The following is a 23,689-nucleotide window of genomic DNA, read 5'->3' as shown; positions in this document are numbered from 1 at the left end:
TACAAACAAAGATGTCTGCCACGACAACTCAGCTGATGGATTGGCGGTTTGGACTGGTGAGATGATGATGTTAGGACACACACGGCAGTTCGGACTGATTACTCTCGAGTCCACAGTCCTGTTTGATGGGAAGCCAATCAGTTCGTGAGTCCATCAGTTGCGACTGATCCGTCCACCATCCTTGCTCACAAACACACGGCAGTTCCGACTGTTTACGTTCCAGCTGGTAAGTCTGAACTGATCATGTGTCTGCGTCTCTAAGCGCAAGGTTTTGGACTGACGTGCAGTCTTCTCGTCGTGCATGGGGCAAATATATTATGAGATATGAACGTTTCAATTACACATTTAATGGCATATAAACGAAGATTAAGAACCTGCCCCGGATCTTAACACTGGCTTAAAAATTATCCTTGAAATACGCTTTTCAAATATTTTTACATTTCTTAAAAAACAGGAAACAGACCTACTCAACCTTTCTCAGTTTTTACTTAAATCCTCACTGTAAACAGCTACCTCAGCAGTTTTTTTTAATGTGTAACACCTTAGCTCTCGGTATAACTTACGTATTTTTGTGGGAGTAATTTTGTGAACATAACGGAAGCCGCATGGAACGGAAATGTGTTCCTAAACACGGTGGCGTAATCGTTGAGATGCGTCTTATCCACGTGTTACAATACAAACCCGTTTACAGTCTCTTTCGTAAACATCAGAAGACAAACAAAACGTATTGTTGTGGCAAATGAAGCTTTAGGATAGTAAATAAGTTTGGTAAACTAAAATAGTCACTCTAAAAAAAAGAATCAAAAGTTTTAAAATACGCAAGAAAACTGGCATTACACTTTTGGTATTACGTAGTCTCCTTTAGAAATTACAATAGTCTCGGTATAATTGCCGACCTACGTAGCGAAGTTGGGTGCACATTGGCATACGGTTAGAGGTGTTCTATATTCGATTCCCGGGGAAGGCATGTGTGTAGGCCCTACATTTTTGTTTACATTTGTAACTAATTTTTCGAAGTCAATGAAACTGCCACACAAAATTGTCAAACTATAAGAAATTAGAAGTATCTAAAAAGGGAAAAAAAGGGGGGGGAGGTTTTGGCTGGCTTGTGATTAAAATCACGGACCAGCTAAACATTTTAACTAAAAAATAAAGAAAGAAAGAAGCGTGAAAATAGTTCTTGACGTGCTGCAAATCTGATCACTGCAAAACTTGTTTAACTCTTTTTTAACAACAGATTACTGGATTATAATAAATTGTGCTTAATAAAATTTGCATTAATACATTAAAATTGTTTTCATATTCAAAAAAAAATATTATATACATATCTCAGTCCATTGGATTGATTATTTCATACATGGTTAGCTTTTTTAATTTACTTTTACTTAAAATATAATTAAAGTATATGTTCAAAGGTAATTAAAAAATAATAATTCTCTAGTTAAATTACCTACTTGTAATAGTAGATGAATGACTACAAATTATTAATGAATATACTAACACTTCATATAAACGCTACAACTGTTAGCCTACTAAATGATATTGCGAAATGGTTTTCCTTCGCTTGATTGAAGTTGCCAACTTCGTATAATATTTTTTGCAAGCGAAGTGTTGAAGATAAAATATTTAAAAAAAATCATTCCCCAGGTTACATAATTTTCATTTATTTTCATTTTTTGGTTAAATGGACAGCAGTATGTTAATCCTACACCGATATGCTTGCTTTGTTTGTCAATTGCCTTATCTGGTTTTTTGTAAGCATTCTAGATATCGTGTGCATGGAATGACGAATTCTTTCTTCTCTTCTGCTTTACAAAATTGTTTTGCCCACTTTTATACTTATGGGTATAACGGAATCCATAGAAGAAATCGGGCATCGTATGGAGTGGGCTTAGCTGTTTAATGAATTTTCAACAAGATGGGAGACATTTTATTAAAATTACTTGTCGAAAATCAGGTCCAAACCCGCGGTCTCGTATTTTTTTCATGATATGTCGACGCTTCGTGCCGCTATCTGTGCGTGTTGGTGGCAAGCCACGTTTACTATACAGGCAGCGAATTCTGACGGCGTGTGCAGAAAGTACGTGCTTGATTCGCGTCCAGAAATTTCGGTAATTGAAACATATTTCGTGAATTTTTTACCACGCTCGACATTGAACAGCGCCACGTATTTGCCATGTGGCTTTTCTATGACCAGATCTATAAAATACGCAAGAAATTAAACAATCAGATTTTAGAGTAGCGGTTTATAAGCTACGCAAGGCACAAAATGCAACGCAAGTATTGTTCAACTTCCAATTTTCTTGCTATTTGGCTTGGATTTATCGATGGCCACTTTGGAAGTAAAGTGTTCCAAAAATTAAAAATTAAAAAAAATAAAAACACAGAAATTATGTGCATAGAAAGCTACGATCTTTTTTTATATATATTCTAAACACGGCGTTTTTCCTTTAGATAAACTTTCGCACAGCGAAATAAAATAACAGGCTCTTTTTTGAAGTGAAAACTTCTTTAGCCGCGTTGAGCGATTTTTGGTAGGGGCAAAACTTATGGGTTCGCGTCACCGACATGCTAGTGACGTGTTGCGCCAGACTGGAGAATCGCAGCGGCCTGTGTACATGTATGCTCACATATACACTAAAACATTGTATATACTCGACTGTATCATGTGCGTGTTGGACTCTTTTTTTGGATGGGTAAAATCTTGTGAGTTCGCATCACCGACATGCTGGGGTAGCAGTAAGTGAAGTTAATTTGACCACGTGAATACATGACCTAGGTCTGACATCACTGGTAAGTCATAGTTAGGTAATGATTTTTACGTACCTAATTTTTACATACCACTGACATCTGTTTTGACTAAAAAATTATGAAAGGATAAATGATATCATGCTGACATCGTACTGATATAATACCAAAATCATTTTCTTACTTACATTTGACGTAGAAATGATGTAATATTATTTAAAAACAAAGTTTTAAGTTTACACTTCAGTTGACAGTCCTCTTGACTGGCTATATATATTTTGTTTTTAATCTACGTTAAATTTAGTGTCCGAGTTCCGTACCTTGAGTGTACCGAAAGACTCGTACGAATGTATTTTTTTTTTGTCGTGTGTCTTTATCCGTAGCTCTTGCACACTGTGTAGGCAGGGGCTTTGAGGTCGCGAGTAAAGCGACGTGAACATCTGCGCGCATCTGCACGCAGCTGCAGCGGGGCTCAAGAACAGCGAGAGTTGTTCGCCCGGCGGATGACCGAGCGGGAATGGAACACGGAACGAGAACACGGAACCGAAACGAACCGCGAGCCTGTTCCGTGTTTCCGGTCGGCGGGTGACAGGCAACAAGCGCGCTCGATCGCTCGCACACACAGGTACGAGCCTGGGTCGTGTACGGTCGGAGGTCCGGTGAAGAAGAACGTGGAGAAAGAGAGAGAGAGAGAGAGATGAGTGCGTACTCGATCTGGTCGTGACGAGGGGATTCATCATTTCCGAGCGACGTGTAGAACATGGCGTGAGACGACTCTGAACAGCGGTGATACCAGATTCTTGATACCGGGTTTGTGAACTGAGCGCTCGGTCAACTTTCAACTTCTCGCGTTCCGCATTTTGAAGACGCAGACGTTATGTGTTGGTAAGGCTACAATAATAATGTTTTATAATCGTAGTCATATGTCTACGATTGATTTTGTCTCGTAACAAGGAATTTTTCAGTAATAACAATGATAATAAAAATGACGACTTAAAATTTTTAATAAATTTGTTTTAAATGATATTTTTTATTGTACAATATTTTAACAAAATGGAACGTAATGCATTAAATTAAATAATAAAGTAATAATAATATTTAATTTAATGCGTACAGTTCCCTCTTCTTAAATTTTTGCACAATAAAAATATCATTTAAAACCAATGTATTAAAATTTTCAGTCGTTACAATTTTTTTTTTCAATTCTTATTACCTACTGGATGAATTCAAGGTTCCGAGACAAAATCAATCGTAGTCATATGACTGGTAACTTTAAAAAAAATATCCCATGTAATTATTAATGAAAAAATGCTATTCCAAATTATTTAGCAATTAGCAAACATTTTACAATTAAAATTTTCTTCAAAACTTCAAATAACATTTTCTTTCTTTTAAATTGGCTGAAATCAACGACATATAATTTTATCAGTATGTTGGAAATCCCGGTATTACATAACCGTGTGCTCATTTGATTTCAAATTTTTTTTAAATTTCCTTAAATAACTGAGTCACTTTAAACGTTCCGGGACTTCCTGGCGGGGTGACTTTCATGTGAGTAGGAGAACACGGTCTGTTCGGGAGCAGGAAGTCTTGTGGAGTGCTAATAACCTTCGCCTTGTCACCCCCTCCCCCTTCCCACCTCATACAGCCGTTCGACGGCGCGTTAATTGACAGATAGTAGCCGTCTGTCAGGGAGGCACCAGGTGGTGGACTGAAGCCGCGTGTGTGGGCCTCCCCGTCTAGCTCTGGGTGCGACTTCTTCCTCCGTGGACCGTGATGAGGTGCGAGAAGACACCCGGCCCGCAATTAAGCCCCTCCTCTTCTCTTCACTTTTCTAACCTCCTTGACTTTTTTTTTTTTACGAGCCTTCAACCTCCTCGCAGAGCCGTAGCCAGATTTGGTGAGGGAGGTTGTCCGGTATAACATTTTTATCAAGTTTGACAAGTATTATTTAAAAAAAAAACGTATTTTAAAAGACAGTTAATCGTCACACTAAAATCTCAGGTAGTACTCTTAACATTTACACGTAAAGTTTTTGACGTGGCGACGTTTAATAATTCGATGAACTCATACGTTTTACAAAATTAGCTGGTAAAGTTGCATTTTTAATACTAATAAAACTGTAACTATTTTTTAGGTTTAATTTCAATTTTACTGATTACTGTGTAATAACTTTTAGTTTATTTCAACATTTTTTATTATTTAAACTGACGAAATAATATTAAAGTCATGTTTCTGAAAGAATTAAAACTATATTACGCAGTAACCACCAACATTAAATTTAAATTCAAAAAGAGTTTATATTATTCATGCCATTTTGTTCTTGTACTGCACAAAAATTTTAAAACAAATTCAACATTGCCAACTTATTATGCCAATGGTATTCGCAATACATATATTTTTTTCCTTTCGTTGAAGTTAGGCCATTAAAAAAATTGTGTGCGAGGAGACCACACGCGACAGAAGTGATACTTCTTGCTTATTATATTATTAGTAGAGACCGGAAAAATTCGCGGTTTCAATGGACTTCAGGATAGACTGCACTTTACCCTGTACACTCGGGCAAATAACACCTGTTAATTGGCTGCTGACTTGTCAGTCGTCTCAGCTGGTTTGTCTGTGATTCGATTCTTCTTTGGTTGAGGATTTATAATTGGTTGAGATTCGTCCAAACGAACAATAAGCCAATAGCAAAATCATCTAAAAGATATATGTATTTGACTTCTAGCCTATCGCCGAATGAATCCGCGAATTTTTCCGGTCTCTAATTATTAGATATAGAAAACAAAATTCTCTGAGGTCGCAGACCAAAAAATAGGGGAGACCGGGTCACGTTGGCCATAGGGGCAGGATGGCCCAGTCGAGTTTGTTAATACAATAGACGCTAGATCGTGCTATGAGTCAATAAGCAGGTTGGTAACACTGTCCTTCTTTCACAGAACCAATATGGCCACCGGAGGAGTTTTGGAAACGTTTAATTGAATAATCATTTTTGAGCGTGTTTAAGTAAAATTCTACTTGTCGGTTAAAATTGTATTATCTAACTTTTGCTTTCTTCAGGCGCAACAGGTGAGTAATATAATAAATTAAAGGCCGTAGTTTGAGGATTATTTCTATATGGCATACAATCTAAATTGCTTCATTGGGTTTGGTAACGGATGGAATTTATTTTAAACATGGCGATGGGGCAGGTTGGCCCAGCGACGACGGGGCAAGTTGACCAACCGGGCCAACGTGCCCCATCGTATTTATTTTTTGAAATTCGATGAAAGGTTTGTTGACTGTAATGCTAATACTATTTATAATTCTAACAGTTTATTTAATTATTAAAATAATTTTTGAAGAAAAACGTAGTTTGATTATAATCACGAGATAAAAAGCGATTCAAAAGAATAGACGAGCTTCCAAAATTAATCGTTTATAATCTTGTATAGAGATCTGAGTGGTCCATTTCTTATTTTTTGAACATCTGTGTTACAGCCTTTGTTTAAACCTTTATTTTATTTGCAGAAACATAAAAATGGTTCGAAACTATAAAAGAAAAAGTGAAAGAGGGATGGTTTCTGAAGAAACGATGCTAAAAGCAGTTTTGGAGGTGAAAGAAAAGGAAAGATCCGTTAAGGGCTGTTAGCGAGGAATTTGGGATTTAGAGAAAAACGTTGGGGAGGTACTGTGCTAAGTTCAAGACCTCATGTCAGCCTACTCAGCAAACTGAAACTGAACTTCAAAGTTCTCAACCCATTGCATTGGACGAAATCCCTCAGCCTGGAGGTGTCCCAAAAATATGTAATACTGGCAAGAAGCCTTGGGATAAGTTCGGCTATGATAAGAGATTTCAGGTATGAATTATCTTTTTATCATTGTTTACATTTTCAAAGCTATTTTTGAATTTATAATGGTTTTCTTTATCCCTGTCATTGTTATCCCATCTATATGTCGTGTAGTGCATTGTACTGATTTTGTGTCCCTCTTTCTCCCGCTCACTACACACACAAATAAAAAATTGATAATATTTGTGAGGCCTTGTGTTCAAACACTTAATTGTGGGGCAATGTGTGTGCATTTTATCAGGCTATGAGGCTAGTCAAAATTTTGGGATCATACTAAAACCTATATAAGCTAACCCAACCTAACTTAGCCTAACCATTTTACGCTTTTCCGGACATAAATAGAGGACTTTAAGCACAAAATAATCAAAAAAATCCTTTGTGGACGTATATATGACCCCAAAATTCTGTTTGGCCCCACAGTCTGGTAAAATACATATAGCTACATGGCCCCATAAATATTGGGGACATGGTCTTATACATAATGGGGACATGCCCCCTCCCCCCCCTTCACACACACACTAAAAGAAACAATGTTCCTCTATGCGTAACTTAACTAGGGTTGTTTATTTTCAGATATTCAATTCTGAACAAGAGAATATGCTCGAACAGTACCTTATGAAGGCAAGCGACATATACTATGGCCTGTCCCCAAAAGAAGTAAGGCGGTTCGCTTATAGGTATGCCGTTGCCTGCAAAAATAAAGTACGCCAGCTCAAAGATGGACTGATACCGAAATGGCGGGAAGTGATTGGTTCACTGGATTTTTGAAGAGGCATCCTCAATTCTCCATTCGGACTCCACAAGCAACCAGTTTGGCCAGGTGTAGGGTACCAGTTTCAATAAACATAATGTTGAATTGTTTTTCAACAATCTTGACGTCGTTTTAAAACGACTGAAAGTAACCCCGGGAGACATCTGGAATATTGATGGAACTTGGGTTACTACTGTCCAGCGGCCCGATCGAGTAGTTGCTAGATGAGGTTTTTCGCCATATTGGGCGCGTGACATCGGCTGAGAGAGGGTCAGTCGTCACGATGGCGTTTGCAGTGTGTGCTTTGGGAAACAGTGTGCCTCCATTTTTCATTTTCCCAAGAGTACATTTCAAGCCTTACTTCATCCGTGACGGCCCAATTGGGTTGTGATGGAGCTTCTCATGTTTCGGGATGGATGACGGAGGCAAACATTCTTAAGTATATGAAACATTTTGTTCTACATGTTCGGTGCTCAAAAGAACGCCCTTGCGTAGTTTTGGTTGATAACCACAGTTCACACCTGGACTCCGAAGTTCTTGATTATTGTAAAGAAAATGGCATCACCTATCTCTCTTTCCCGGCGCATTGTAGCCATAAGCTACAGCCCTTGGACAGGAGTGTTTATGGGCCTTTCAAGAAGTTCGTGAACTCAGAATTGCACTACCACATGCTGCAACTCCAAATAACATAACTAGTGGATTCAAAGTCACTGGGATCAATCCCTTTAACAGAAATATTTTTACCGAAAGTGACTTTATGCCTTCCTACACTTCGAATAGGCCACAACCAAACACCGAAAGCAGTCAATCAATTCCAACTGAGACAAACGCTACGCCCCCCCAGCTCTCACTGCAATCTGGCTATTCCTTCAATGTCTAAAGAAGGATTAGGCGTACCATCACAGGAAATGTCCCAGGCGCCAGAAAATTTAAGACCATTTCCAACTCCTGAAGAGGTCAGACCCTTTGAAAAATCAGAGCCCAGGAAAGGTAGGCCTAATGCAGCAGGGAAAAGGAAAAGAGTTTCTGCCATAGTGACAGACACTCCAGTAAAAAAAGCTCTAAAGGAAGAACAAACACGAGCAAAAGAAAAGAAGGAGAAAGAATTGGAAGGAAAAATGAAGTCAAAGGCTAAGAAAGAACTTTTTGGAGACGAAGATACGGGCAAAGCTAGAATGAAATCAAAAAAATCAACTGCAGCAGGCCTGAAACGCAAGAAGAAACCAAGGCAATATGACGATGTCGATTACGATGATGATGAAGATGAAGACTCACTATGCTTGCGGTGTCTGAAGCCTTATTCAAAAAGTCAACCTGGGGTAGAGTGGATACAGTGCACAAGCTGTAAGCGTTGAGCTCATCAGACATGTGTAAAAAAATGAAATCAATGTACTCTTTTATGAATGCTACAATTGTGCTGATCCTTTGGAATTTGACAGTGATTAACCTAAAACTTGCTTCTATGTACAATAAAGTGTGTGTTTCTCCATAAATATTTGTTTTATTTACAATTTACAAATTTATACTAGTTCAACTTATCAAAATATAACATATGGGTCAATGTGCTGCAGTCTCTGGTCCAACTTACCCTGGTAGGTTGGCCCACTTGGCATATATTCAGTAATATATTTATATATTAATTTTAGAGTTATATTTTTAATTTTAATGATTGGCATTCAAATTTAGGAGAACTGTTCTAAAATTTAATATTAATTTCATAAATTTAAAAGTGTTTAAAAAAATTACAAAAATTAAAAATTGAAACTATGGCCAACGTGCCCCGGTCTCCCCTATACATGCAAATATGCGAGCGCTTAGTTATGGTATTGCACAGTGTCCCACTAAGATGTGTCCCGCGGCATCTATCTCTCTTCCCCTCGATTGGAACAACCATCGATTTGACTTTTCAATAATGTTTTCGTCGTATGAATTATTAATATTATGTAATTTAACGTTCGTCCACCGATTTTTAGCACAATCGGTACGGTTATTTAAAAGTAATGTTGGATTTTCAAATACTTTTTTATACGAACAATGATGTTTTACAGTTACACATAATAATTCAAATTACACCCGGGATCTTTTGCACAATGTTTTAAAAAATATTGTAAGACATTATAAATAAGTTTGGTGTATTTTGGATGCGTATTTGTTATAAAATCGTATTATAAAAACGAAATAATAGGCAATAAAGGTTAATCATTCTTGCATTTTAAAAATCTGATTACTAGTTTAATTTCAAGTATTTATTCTTTTATTATTAAGATAAAAATGATTCAATTTTATTCATAAAGGTATGAAATCATTTCATCAATGTTTTGTTATGGCTTCACCTTAAACTATCGTCCGAAAACCGACTTTACAGGCAACCAATTTTTTTGATTAAGTTTTTAAAGTGAATTTTTAAAAACAGTTAAAATGGCTAAAACGCATGACTTCAGATGAAAAAAACCGGTACAGATTCTTGAAAGCACTTAAGGGACTTGCATTACACATTTATCTTCAGTTCTCCGCAATATAATGTTACGGTCACCGCTCAGATTTCACAGTTGTCCTGTGACGACGAGAAGACTGCGTGCCAGTCCAGAGGCGACACCGCGCTAGAAGCACCAGCGAGCGTCGCGCTTATCATCCCGCCTCGCTGACGCAGATACACCCCTGACGAGGCGGGCCCCTTAAGGCAACGGCCACCGTGCATGCTTGCGCTACTCCAGACAAGGGCGTAGCTTGTGCACGGGCGTGTAATTGCCCCTCGCTTGTCGCGCACTCACGCGGCGGACGCGAGAAACTCTTTAATTGGGCGCAATGATCGCTCGTCTGCCTGTACATCCTCCAGTCCAGGCTGCACAGTCTTCCACAGATGCGTGAAATCTAACCTGGGCCACGAGAAAATTCGTTTGTCCTCATGTTGCAAATACACTTGTAACTAGAGACAGGAAAAATTCGCGGGTTCAATGACCTCCAGGATGGACTCCAATATCCTCTGCACACTCGGGAAAATGCCAACTGTTCATTGGCTGCTGACTTGTGAGTCGTCTCGACTGGGTGGTCTGTGATTCGACACTTCTATGAGTGAGTATCAATAATTGGCCCACATTCCTCCAGATTAACAGTGAACCAATGACAGAAGCAGCACTAAAGTATAATTATTTGAATTATAGCATAACACGAAAAAAACACGCGAATTTTTCAGGTCTCTACTTATAACACTGAACTCGGACCCGCATTTAACGTAAATTTCTTTGAAATAATGCCGAGCGTGATAAATATATGCAAATTGTGTTTTTGTGCTACATTTCTTTGACGCGAATCACTCGTAGATGCAGCAAACCGCCACTAGGATTCGTTCCCGGAGCAGCTACGTCGACCGTACAATCATTCGATTTTCAGAGCGAAAGGTTAAACTATATAATAATACGGCTCTGATAAAAGCGAAAAAATATATGGAAAAAAAAATACTAAACCTCGGCTTTGTTCCTGATTTTCTACAAGAAATTTCAATAAAACACTGCCATCTCGTTAGAAGTCAATAAACAGTTAATACTATAAATCTTCCCTTTGGCTTTGTGAGCATAGGTTCGCACCATCCATCACAGATAGCAGAGAGAGTTACACATTTCCGTTCTATGCGACTTCCGTTCCATTCAAGATTATTACTTTTACCAAATGCCGTATACCAAGAGCGAAGATGTTACACAACAACAATTTTTTTTTTCCCCAATTAGTTTTAGTCCCTGTTCGCAAAGCTATGTTACACACTTCAGATACTTTATTTCAATTATTTTATTTGATTAAATTTTGCCCACAAACCAAACGTACGATAAAAACTTAAAAAATGAAACCCAATTCAAAAAATTAAAACTCTAATACAACGAATCACGTTTTAACACGTGAAATAAAAATATATTTGCATTTATAATGGATTGAATATTATGTTTTTTAAAATACATATTAATACTGGATATTAACAATGAATAAAATTATTATGTTTAAAAACACTTAATGCATCAATATTAAATTAATAGACTATAACATAATTCATAATAGCAAATTTAAAAAAAAGTATAACTTTCCTGCGAAATATGCTGATAAGTAATAATTATTTACACAAATTCGCGCTTAATCAATCACATATTACGAGAAAGCTTTTAAACTGGGGAATTGATATTTTTTCTTAAATATTAGAATGGGTATCACGTTATTTTATTTTATTAAAATTGAATTTCTCCATAATTGGGTAGCAACTCTCCAGAATAAATATTTTAATGTTACTTTAGTATGTTAATAATAATCTATAGCGTAGGAATTACCAATATGAATTCGCAGGAAATTCAAAGAAGTTATGCAATAACATTAGATTTATGTGTGTGTGATTTATGTTGCCCAGTTTGGCTTTATTATTTTTGTTTCATTTATGAGTCCTTATTAAATGCTTAGTACCCTGAAGATACCACCAAAATATCGTCAGGTGCTCAGTTGGCAAGGAAAGTTTTAGATGTAAGTGATAACACACTGAACCTTAAGTAAGTTATATATCTTGGAATCAGGGTCAGTTTTACCAGTGTAAACTTCCATTGTTTTACAAAGCGTCATGCATAAGAAGCACGAATCTAGATAAGGACACGATAAGAAAGCAAATCAATAACCTAATATGCACTGTAAATGTTTACTTCATTGATAAATATTTGTAGCAGATAAACTTTGCAATTCCAGTTTTATCTATGCGTGAAAATACCTCCTTCATCTATGACTATATTGAAAGATTTTATAAGGTATTTATAAAAAAAAAATTTATGAAAATAATTTCAAATATTATTATAACTTTCAAAGGAAAATTCCGTTTATTTCTCAAAATGGAATGTGTTACATTATACGTCACCATCATCATTTCATGACTTTTAAAGGATTGATACTTCACTCTGTTAAACGATGTTTTAATCAGGAGGTCTTATCTTGATGGCAAGACAGAATGATATTGGTAATTTAACTGCTGATATACAGATAGCCATTGGAAAAACTTCCATTTTGACAGTTTTAAGTGTTTCTCAAAATCGTAACAAGTAGCGCTGCCAAGCAGAAAACAAAGGAACTCAACATACTAGGTATAATTTGGGTTGGTGGTGAAGTTACTTAATTGTCTGTACGGGATCAATTAGGACACTAATTTGGTGTTGTACTGATAAGCTCATTACTAAGTTCATTTATCCTGTAGCAGGTAGTGTAGTGAGTGATTTTCTTTTTGTCAACTTGCAAACAGCCTGTATTGCAAATTTGATGGTGATCAAGAAGCTGCATCTTTATTTATGTCAAATGATCTCTGTATTTAATTTTTTTAAATATATAATTTAATGGTTCTCTAATAACAAATAATTCTTTACAGTAAACATTATCAACTAGACATAAAATATCAAGAAGTTGGTCACAATTAAAAATGTGTTACGATGTGGTTTTTCTTCTATACAAGCTTTTGCGAATTACGTTTTGTTACAAAACTTGTCACCAAATTCATGCCACACATTATCTGCTACATCCAATTAGTCAAGCATTAATCATTATAATTATTTTGTTCGATTTATTTCATCAAGTTCGCTCACTAGATATTCACCTAGTATGTTACTACAGCAGGACAGTATATAGAACTAAATTATATAATCTCATTTTTTCTGAGAAGATATTCATTAAAATCTTCAATTGGTAAAATAAAAGAATATACTCAGTACAGGTTTTTGAATTTTCATAACTGGAAGTCAGCTTATTAAGGGTTTTAGCAGATTGAGTGAAACGGAATGATGCTATAATTGTATAGGTTCACATTCTCTCAATTTTTTTTAATTTTTATAATTTAAAAATTTAAATGGCCAAAATAGTATTACTGGAAGTTTTTAGTTTGCAATTGTGATTTTTTTTTTTGACGTGATAACGTCTTATAAATCGATGAACGCCGGCTGCACTCACGAAAAAGCATGACTCATTGTCACGTTCCTCCTGAGCCGAGCGTGCAAGAACCGGCAAACCACACCGTGCGAGAAAATCTTCAATAATACCAAACAGGTTAAGGCGGGTTTTTTTAAAAGCAAGCAATTTAAAAAATTTGATAAGACGTAATCACGTAAAATTATCGTCCGTAAACCGACTTTACAGACAACCACCTTTTTTATAAGTTATTTAAGCAGAAATTCAATAAAACAGCTCAGTACAAACCTGGAAGAAAACTTTCCCTCTTTCCTTGTGGAAAACAAGGAAAAACTATATCCCAATGAAATCGGACTCAGAAACCGTACTTCGAAAGGCCTGCAGCGAGTTTTTTTTTTTTCCCCCTCGTTCGGGCGAGCAGCCAACTTGTTAAACGCGAGTATCACCGCCGACCACCCAAGCAGGCGGTGGAGACTGCGCTGGGTCCGTTGTTGTTGGCAGGCCTGACGTTTTGACGGGCCGGTAGCCGAGACCGCGGACTGCAGTGGACGTGCTGGTGACAGTCGGAGACAGACGTGGCCATCTGGTCCGGAGGAACCCGCTACTATTCACTGACCCCAAACCTATACTCCCCCGGGGGGGGGGGGGGGCAGTGGGGGAACTAGACGATGACTAATAAGACCATAAACGAAAGTGTAATGAACAGAGACCTGAAAAATTCGCGGGTTCATTTCGTGTTACGTTAAAATACAAATAATTATATTTTAGTGCTGCTTCTGTCATTGGTTCACTGTTAATCTGGAGGAATGAGGGCCAATTAGTGATACTCACTCCTAGAAGTGTCGAATCACAGGCCACCCAGTCGAGAGCAGCCAATGAACCGTTGGCATTTGCCCGAGTGTGTAGAGGAAATTGGAGTCTATCCTGTAGGTCATTGAACCCGCGAATTTTTCCGGTCTCTAGCAATGAATAGAGACTGGAAAAATTCGCGGGTTCAATGACCTCCAGGATGGACTTCAATATCCCCTACACACTCGGGTAAATGCCAACTGTTCATTGGCTGCTGACTTGTGAGTTGTCTAGACCGGGTGGCCTGTGATTCGACACTTCTATGAGTGATGGGTCTCTAATTGGCCCTCAGTCATCCAGATTAACCGTAAACCAATGGCAGAAGCAGCACTAAGGTATAATTATTTGAATTTTAGCATAACACGAAATGTACACGCGAATTTTTCAGGTCTCTAGTAATGAAGTAGCTTGGCTTCTGGGTTGCAGCCGTGTACCTTGGCAGATGATTCGCCGACGTTAGGTAACTAACTGCTCCCTGATGATGGCGACTGCGATGTCGATAGAAACGTCGGTTGAATTCATTTGCCGAGGACGCGGCTACAACCCAGAAGCCAAGTTAACATTCAGACAATGGCCGTGAAAGCCTTGCGAACATCATTGACGAAAGTGTAATGCAGAGAGGACAACCACGGAGTGATGCGCTCCGATGTGGAATGGGGAAGTTTGGTACATGGAGTGGGGCTCTCGATGGCTTGTTTTCAGTACAGCACACTTGCGTAATTTCACAATCGCATACTGGGGCTCCTCCACATGTTTGCACACATTCTTAAAGTGTGCATCTATCTATGAAGTTTCACCTCTAGTGCACAACTTTTTTTTGCCTTTTTAAAAATTAAAATTAGGTTATGTGTTATATATGTTATAAACATAAATCTCTCACAAAAATTCGTTCTTAATTTTATTTTCCGTGTTTGAATTATGTTTTTTTCACGCCTAGGTTCTCGTAACTAAAATGACAGGCTGTTGGATTAGGCCTGAGGTTTTTTGAAAAATTTCTAAAAAATTGTATTTTTTTTTCCTACCACGAAGTTGCACGAACGAGCGGTGAAATTCGGGTGTGTTCGGGAACTGATCGAGGGTCGATGAATCCTAGTCTGGCGTAGACCTCCTCGCCCTTAAGGTCCTTTTCCAAGGTCAGCAGAGGCTTGGGAACCGTACAGGTTCTACCACAAGTTTAAGACTATCAGTAGATTTAAGAATATATAATATTATGTTTAAAAATTCCAGTACAAATAACATATTAATTTTACTTGTTATTCATCCTAAATTTAGTAAAAAAAACTTTTAACAAAAGAAAATATATAGATTTTTAAATATAAACTGCCCTAAAAATTTATGGCGGTTTTAAATTTTTTTAGGGTTTGGTAATAATAAAGTTAGAATAGGTTTATTATATACAAAAAACCCTTGTTTGTTAAAAATGACTACGTCTTGTTTTTTTAAATATCGTAATTATTAAATAAAGTTATGGTAAACTACTATCAGTTCAGAGAGATAGTTCTTTTCACTTTATTTTTTAAAAAATTTCATAACCAGATGTCAAAAGCCTTTTAAAAGTAATTTTGTAAAAGATTTATTGCGGTTAGTCAGTAATTTAAACCAATAATACAGTGGGAAATATTATTTTTAAATTATCTAATGGTTTTAAACATTTTGTGAGACCTGAAGGTACTATGTATGTACGTGTAGAAGGGGGAAGGAAGAATAAAAAGAGTACCTATGTACCACGACGAAAAAAAAAAAATCACGCCACAAGGAACAGAATAAGTACCTATGTGTCGTGTAACTTTTATCAAATTAGACAGTTCTGAAAAGTAGTACCAGTAGTAACCTTTTCTTAAATGTCACTTGAAAAGCCTCACATAATGTTTCTTTATCAGCATTAACAATCACATGAAGTTGTTTATCAATGGTACTAATTTTGGGAACATTCAAAATAGTGTCAAGATATGTACCACAGCCTAAAAACAGCCAAGCCAAAGGTTCCACCCTCCCTTTTTTAAGACCAGTTTAAGCGGGTGGTTTCCTAAATTTCTTTGCATCTAAGACTTAATGTTTTCGCTTACCATTTAATCATTTCTATTCTTAATATAACTACAAATTATTTTTATTAAAAGATTGATCAATTCAATTATGAAAAACATTCCTTTCACAAGGATGTTTTTGCTGATATAGCTTGACTTTAAATGTTTCTAAGTTGGTTTGTAACATACAGGAGATATATTCTTTAGACTTTCAGAAATAAATATAATGATATACCTAATCTCTAAAAAGTGTAGCAATTTGCTATCTCATATTCTGTAACACAAGAAGGCCAATTTTTAAATGAATTATATTACTAGAAGTAATGAATTTGGGCTGAATACAAATATCTTCGTTAAGACGAAAAATTAATTTCGTATCATTGTTCCAAAAAAAACTATTAGTAACTTCTAATACAATATGGCACTTAATATCTTATGTACTACGACAGTGTACAGATGTTTGTGGGAGTTACATTCTTTGTCATAAAAAGACACTAATTATCGAATTAAGTATAACATGTCATGCAACTCAGATTACTCGTTTAAATGAGACTTGACAATTGTAATGCAAGAGCTTCGTTAACTATCTTCACAGAAACTTATCTTCATGTTATACACTAACACACCATTCATGCTTTATAATCACCATTAAAAGGATCGAGAAAAACGTTAATACCGCAGTTAATTTACGATTATTAACATCATAGTAGCCTTCTTGTATTACAATACGTATAAAGTTATTTTTCTTTTATAACATTCATTGTCTATTCATATATCATATTTCATTAATGTGTCCAAAGCATAAAGACCTTACGACTTTTCATGTTTGGAGGAAGATATAACAGCATATTTACCTGAGATACTGACCAACTAGAGAAACATAATTATCATATTAAAAATTACTTAACAGCAACATAAACTCCATTGGCTATGAAAATAGGTCGCACACAGTACAGTTTATTCCACAATTTACATACCACAAATAGGCTTATCTATTGTAATTGAAGAAAAACCTCGAAACGTCCGCCAATTTCAATCACTTTAATATTTACACTGAAATATGAACTTAAAAACAGCATTAAATATATGTTATATTTAAATTCACCCAAATGGATTATCTTAATCATAATGTCGATGTGTAATAACAGAGAAAAAATGACATTAAATTAATTGTGCAACTATTTCAAATTACGCTTCAAGTTAACGTTGGTAAAAAACCGATAAATATTGAGTTTCTCTGGTACTGTAGTTCCATACAATTCCTGATCTTGTTTGGTAAATCAGACATTTAACTATGCAATTATTGGTGACTGATAATCGAGATTTTCCAGTAATTCAAGAACGCAGTTACTAATATCGTTTGGCGAATCCATCCCTTATCTATATGGTTCTTGGAAACAGATAATCGTGACCATTATGTACTTAAAATTATGCACATTTCCTGAAATCAGATGGTGAAAACCAGTCCCTAGATCTGCCGGTTCTTGGTGAATTCTAAACGACGAAAGTAGTAGCTCAGAGGGTTCGGGGACAGGTTTCAGGCTGTGGAGCCATGGACCCGGTCTGCCATCTTTGATTCTGAAGTCCCTGTTGCCATCTTGGATGACTTTGATCTTTCATCTTGATATTGATCCTGGCCGCCATATTGGATCCAGTATCTTGAAATCGAGCTCCACTCACTAATGTTAAATTTTTCGTTCTGAAAGCTATCTTGAATGTGTTTGGCATCACCGTTGCAATTTTCTTGTTGGTCGCCATCTTGGATTCTAAAACGTTGCAATTTTCTTTATGGCCGACATCTTTAATCCAAATGTGGAAAAGTGATGAAACGCTCATGAAGTTCAGTTACCTATTTGATCCTACGAAATTGACGACATTTAAAATTACATCAAGGAAATGTTACTATAGAATGTATACTTTTAATTTCGTGGAAATATAAACACCCAAAAAAGTAGTCTAACATGCAGTGAAAATGTCGACTTTACGAAACCTGGGACCATAGATACGATACTCAGATTGGAACCAAAGGTGTATGATACAGGAATAACTTACGAATCTACGCAAGCAGTAAACATATTGCCTGTGAATGACATAGAATAAACTGCAATTTGGTAAGTGGAACGTAATCTCAACGGAAGACTAAACAACATGCAGCACGAGTTTTCGCCAATGGCCCCGCCAGGATATAATCTGGTCGAAGTACCGCAAAGTATCATTTACCTTCCAGTCGTCGTGAATTGCGCACTCGAAGTCGTCGCCAGAATCGTTGGCCAGCGAGATTGTTTGGTGAATTCTCAAGGCGAAGAAATTACATGATGTCTGCACTTGAAGCGATAGGCATAAAGTTTGTGACCCGGACAGTTTTAAAAGAAATCGCCATATCGTGCAAAAGACCAGTTCCCTACGAGATGTCGGTGCATTAACACCTGATAGCATAAAGTTTTGTCTTAGTATTGGACAAGTGCCGGATAAATATGGAAGACGAAATCCTCAATGTGGAAGACCTGGAAATATTTGATGACAGCATTAAAAAAATGTTACTGCACGAGTACCAGTCATTCCTCTCGGTTGGTGACATAAAAGAGAAAAATAATGAAAATATATATATATAACCGAACAGATTTTTTTTTTCATCTGGTCGCGTGCCCAGCCCATAAAATGTGAAGCTGATGAGGTTGAGTGGTTTCAGCCATTGTCAAGTCTCTCGCCTCTTGTTGCTTGTTGTGCTGCGTTCGTGTCGCTTATTGTGTGTGCGTGCGTGTGTGTGCGTGTGCACGCGCGCATGACGGATCGATAATCCGAGGACCCCTCTACGACCGTCGAGGCAAACCCCTCAACCCGCCCCCCCCCCTCCGAATTTCCCACCCCCCATCATCCACCCCATGATGGCCACCGGATTGCTGATTCGGGGCGCTGACAACCCCCATAACCCTCTCTTCCACCGTCGCTCTCAGCCTTCCACTATAGCCAGTCTCTTGCTGAGATTGCAGTGCAGAGCAAACGGTTCTCTCTGTAGCCATATTGTTAATAGGTACACGTTTTGTTAACATTAATATTCTTATTTTGTACTAGCAAATGCCCAGCATGCGTTGCAATGCCTCAGTCAACTATTTTTTTTTTTTTTTTGCAATTTGTTTGAAGAAGGTACACAAACACAAAACATATATCTCTCTAATTCTCTATCTCTCTGTCTATCTCTCTAATTATCTATCTCTCAGTCTCTCTCTAATTTATATCTCGCTTTGTATACCTCTTTCTATAGCTATATGCATCTCCCTCTATATTTCCCTATCACTCTCATCTATACACCTATGTGTATCTCTTTATAACTCTATATATTTCACTCTATAGCAATGCCAGTAGTAAAATTCTATGTCACCGGTGTGACACAGGTATCTATATGAATGCTTGGAACTGGGGTTCGCCAGCCCCGTGAGATGCCGACGCAGTGAGCGGTGAAACAGCTCCGGTACTAGTCTGGACGGCTGGGAGAGGTTGGATAAACTTCCACCGGCCCACGGGTACTTTGGGTGATGGAGGGTTCGTCTCCACCGACAACAGAATCCAGATAGCCGCGGTGGGAGGCGAGTATTCTGACAACTCAACCAACTGCGTACAGTCATAACAAGACGTAATCGGAACTTTAAAAATTACTTCGTCAAGACAAAAGTCTTAGAACAAAAACCCCGTGTTAATGATATTTCATATTTTATTGTATCTCTAAAACACTGCAAACGCGCCGCTATCTTTCATATATTGATGTGTAACGTCTTAGCTATCGGTATATGGCATTTTGTGGGAGTTAATTTCAGCAATGGAACGGAAACTGCACGGAATGGAAATATGTAACCACGGGGCTGCGACCTGTAGCGGATGGTGCAAACCGAAGTACACAAGGCCAAAGGGAAACATGATAGTACTAACAGTTTAATGCCTTTTTGAACAAGTAGGGCAGTATTTTAAATATTATAATTCCTTGACGAAAATCAGGTCCAGAGCCAAGTCTTTTTCGCTTATATAGTAGTTTAAAATTTCTACAGTCGTTGCAGTTGGTGCAGCTACGAATTCTAGTGGCAGGTGCGGAAACTACATGTATTTCACTTCCAGAAATTTAGTACAAAATACTATTTGCATATATTCATCACGCTCGGCGTTTTTTTAAAAGAATTCTACTTTAAGCTTCGTGCCCGAGTATTAAGTATATTATAAGATTATTTGCAACATGGGAACACATGGATTAGATGTTACTCATCTCTGGCGAGTACTGGGGGTGTGTAATAAAGGATAAAGAGTTTTGATGGGTTTGAATGGTCGGTGGTCGCACCCACTCACCAGCTGGTTCTGGTAGGCTGTGACGGCCGTGAACACCGACTCGGGGAAGATGAACGTCTTGAACTCCTCCGCCTCCAGGTCGGTGATGGGCGCGCTGCCCTGCGACTCGTGCCGCTTCACCAGGTGGATCCTCGGCTGGTACTTGTGCATGGAGTTGAGCACCAGCTGCGGCAGACACAACATTGAGTTGAGCACCAGCTGCGGGCAATAGAGCATCGAGTTGTGTACCAGCTGCGGAAAACAAAAACATACAGTTGTGTACCTGCTGCGGCAAACAAAACATCGAGTTGAGCACCAGCAGCGGCCGACAGAACAAAATTCTAATAGTCTGAGAAATTATATAAGTTAGCTGTGACAGAAATAGTTAAGAAAAAGAATTAAACTGTTTAGGAATCAAAAAATAAAAATTAGTATAATATTTAAACATTCAAAACTATCCAAAAGAATAAAAAAATTTCCGACAGATTTTCTTATCAAATACATTAATATAAACCAAAATAAAAAATATTTAAAACATCACCTGACCCACATTAAACATATAATATAGAGTTTCAAAATAGACTCATTTTAGGTAAAAATGGAAAAAAAAAATTTTGAAAAGTTTCAACCAACTCTAAGAAATATAACCTAAAAAAATATGAATCTTATTTGACTCACATGTCCATGCTTGTCCATCTCGTTGTTAGTGAGCTTGACCTTCTCGAAGGACACGACCTGCTTCCTGAGCTGCTCCCCCGTGAAGGGCGAGTCCGGGTGCATGTAGAGCCGGCAAGGCGCCGGCGGGTCCGCCTTGCCCGCCACCAGCCACGAGGACCGGTGGTAGGCGTAGCGGTACCTCTTGTTGTCCACCGGCACTATGTCCATGAGCACCGCGTACCGCTGCTCGGGCCGCACTCCCGTGAAGGACACCCGACACGTGGGGAACATGCGCCTGCAACACCGCAATCGACACTGTGAGTGAACAACTAGGCAGCGACACTGTGAACAGAGAACAAGAGCCCGGCACTGTGTCCATGAGCACCACGTACCGCTGCTCGGGCCGCACTCCCGTGATGGACACCCGACACGTGGGGAACATGCGCCTGCAACACCGCAATCGACACTGTGAGTGAACAACTAGGCAGCGACACTGTGAACAGAGAACAAGAGCCCGGCACTGTGTCCATGAGCACCACGTACCGCTGCTCGGGCCGCACTCCCATGAAGGACACCCGACACGTGGGGAACATGCGCCTGCAACAAAGCACTCGACACTGTGAGTGAACAACTAGGCAGCGACACTGTGAACAAAGAACAAGAAACCGGCACTGTGTCCATGAGCACCGCGTACCGCTGCTCGGGCCGCACTCCCGTGATGGACACCCGACACGTGGGGAACATGCGCCTGCAACACCGCACTCGACACTGTGAGTGAACAACTAGGCAGCGACACTGTGAACAGAGAACAAGAAACCGGCACTGTGTCCATGAGCACCGCGTACCGCTGCTCGGGCCGCACTCCCGTGAAGGACACCCGACACGTGGGGAACATGCGCCTGCAACACCGCACTCGACACTGTGAGTGAACAACTAGGCAGCGACACTGTGAACAAAGAACAAGAAACCGGCACTGTGTCCATGAGCACCGCGTACCGCTGCTCGGGCCGCACTCCCGTGATGGACACCCGACACGTGGGGAACATGCGCCTGCAACACCGCACTCGACACTGTGAGTGAACAACTAGGCAGCGACACTGTGAACAGAGAACAAGAAACCGGCACTGTGTCCATGAGCACCGCGTACCGCTGCTCGGGCCGCACTCCCGTGAAGGACACCCGACACGTGGGGAACATTGGCCTGCAACACCGCACTCGACACTGTGAGTGAAGAACTAGGCAGCTACACTATGAACACAGAACAAGAGCCCGGCACTATGTCCATGAGCACCGCATACCGCTGCTCGGGCCGCACTCCCGTGAAGGACACCCGACACTTGGGGAACATGCGCCTGCAACACCGCACTCGACACTGTGAGTGAAGAACAAGGCAGCGACACTGTAAACAGAGAACAAGTGCCCGGCACTATGTCCATGAGCACCGCGTACCGCTGCTCGGGCCGCACTCCCGTGAAGGACTCCCGACACGTGGGGAACATGCGCCTTCAACACCGCACTCGACACTGTGAGTGAAGAACAAGGCAGCGACACTGTGAACACAGAACAAGTGCCCGGCACTGTGTCCATGAGCACCGCGTACCGCTGCTCGGGCCGCACTCCCGTGAAGGACACCCTACACGTGGGGAACATGCGCCTGCAATACCGCACTCGACACTGTGAGTGAAGAACTAGACAGCGACACTGTGAACAGAGAACAAGTGCCCGGCACTATGTCCATGAGCACTGCGTACTGCTGCTCGGGCCGCACTCCCGTGAAGGACACCCGACACGTGGGGAACATGCGCCTGCAACACCGCACTCGACACTGTGAGTCAAGAACAAGGCAGTGTCACTGTGAACACAGAACAAGTGCCCGGCACTGTGTCCATGAGCACCGCGTACCGCTGCTCGGGCCGCACTCCCGTGAAGGACACCCTACACGTGGGGAACATGCGCCTGCAACACCGCACTCGACACTGTGAGTGAAGAACAAGGCAGCGACACTGTAAACAGAGAACAAGTGCCCGGCACTATGTCCATGAGCACCGCGTACCGCTGCTCGGGCCGCTCTCCCGTGAAGGACACCCGACACGTGAAAAACATGCGCCTGCAACACCGCAATCGACATTGTGAGTGAAGAACTAGGCAGCGACACTGTGAACACAGAACAAGAGACCGGCACTGTGTCCATGAGCACCGCGTACCGCTGCTCGGGCCGCACTCCCGTGAAGGACACCCGACACGTGAAGAACATGCGCCTGCAACACCGCAATCGACACTGTGAGTGAAGAACTAGGCAGCGACACTGTGAACACAGAACAAGAGCCCGGCACTGTGTCCATGAGCACCGCGTACCGCTGCTCGGGCCGCACTCCCGTGAAGGACACCCGACACGTGGGGAACATGCGCCTGCAACACCGCACTCGACACTGTGAGTGAACAACTAGGCAGCGACACTGTGAACAGAGAACAAGAGCCTGGCACTGTGTCCATGAGCACCGCGTACCGCTGCTCGGGCCGCACTCCCGTGAAGGACACCCGACACGTGGGGAACATGCGCCTGCAACACCGCACTCGACACTGTGAGTGAAGAACAAGGCAGCGAC

The 23,689-nt window shown here is 39.8% G+C and overlaps 1 protein-coding gene across 1 annotated transcript in view; it reads right to left on the bottom strand.

The window, feature by feature from the left end:
* Positions 1–23,689, bottom strand: part of LOC134540954 (T-box transcription factor TBX20-like) — a 203,172-nt gene that overhangs the window by 48,749 nt on the left and 130,734 nt on the right. The window contains exons 3-4 of the mRNA XM_063384043.1: positions 21,105–21,378; positions 20,448–20,612 (exon numbers count right to left, since the gene is read on the bottom strand). Of these exons, the coding sequence (XP_063240113.1) occupies positions 20,448–20,612; positions 21,105–21,378 (439 nt within the window). The remainder of the gene's footprint in view (positions 1–20,447; positions 20,613–21,104; positions 21,379–23,689) is intronic.

Source organism: Bacillus rossius, chromosome 17, assembly GCF_032445375.1.
Source record: "Bacillus rossius redtenbacheri isolate Brsri chromosome 17, Brsri_v3, whole genome shotgun sequence".
NCBI classification, from domain to species: Eukaryota; Metazoa; Arthropoda; class Insecta; order Phasmatodea; family Bacillidae; genus Bacillus; species Bacillus rossius.
Note: the sequence above shows the minus strand (reverse complement) of the source record. Positions and strands in the feature narration are given on the sequence as shown.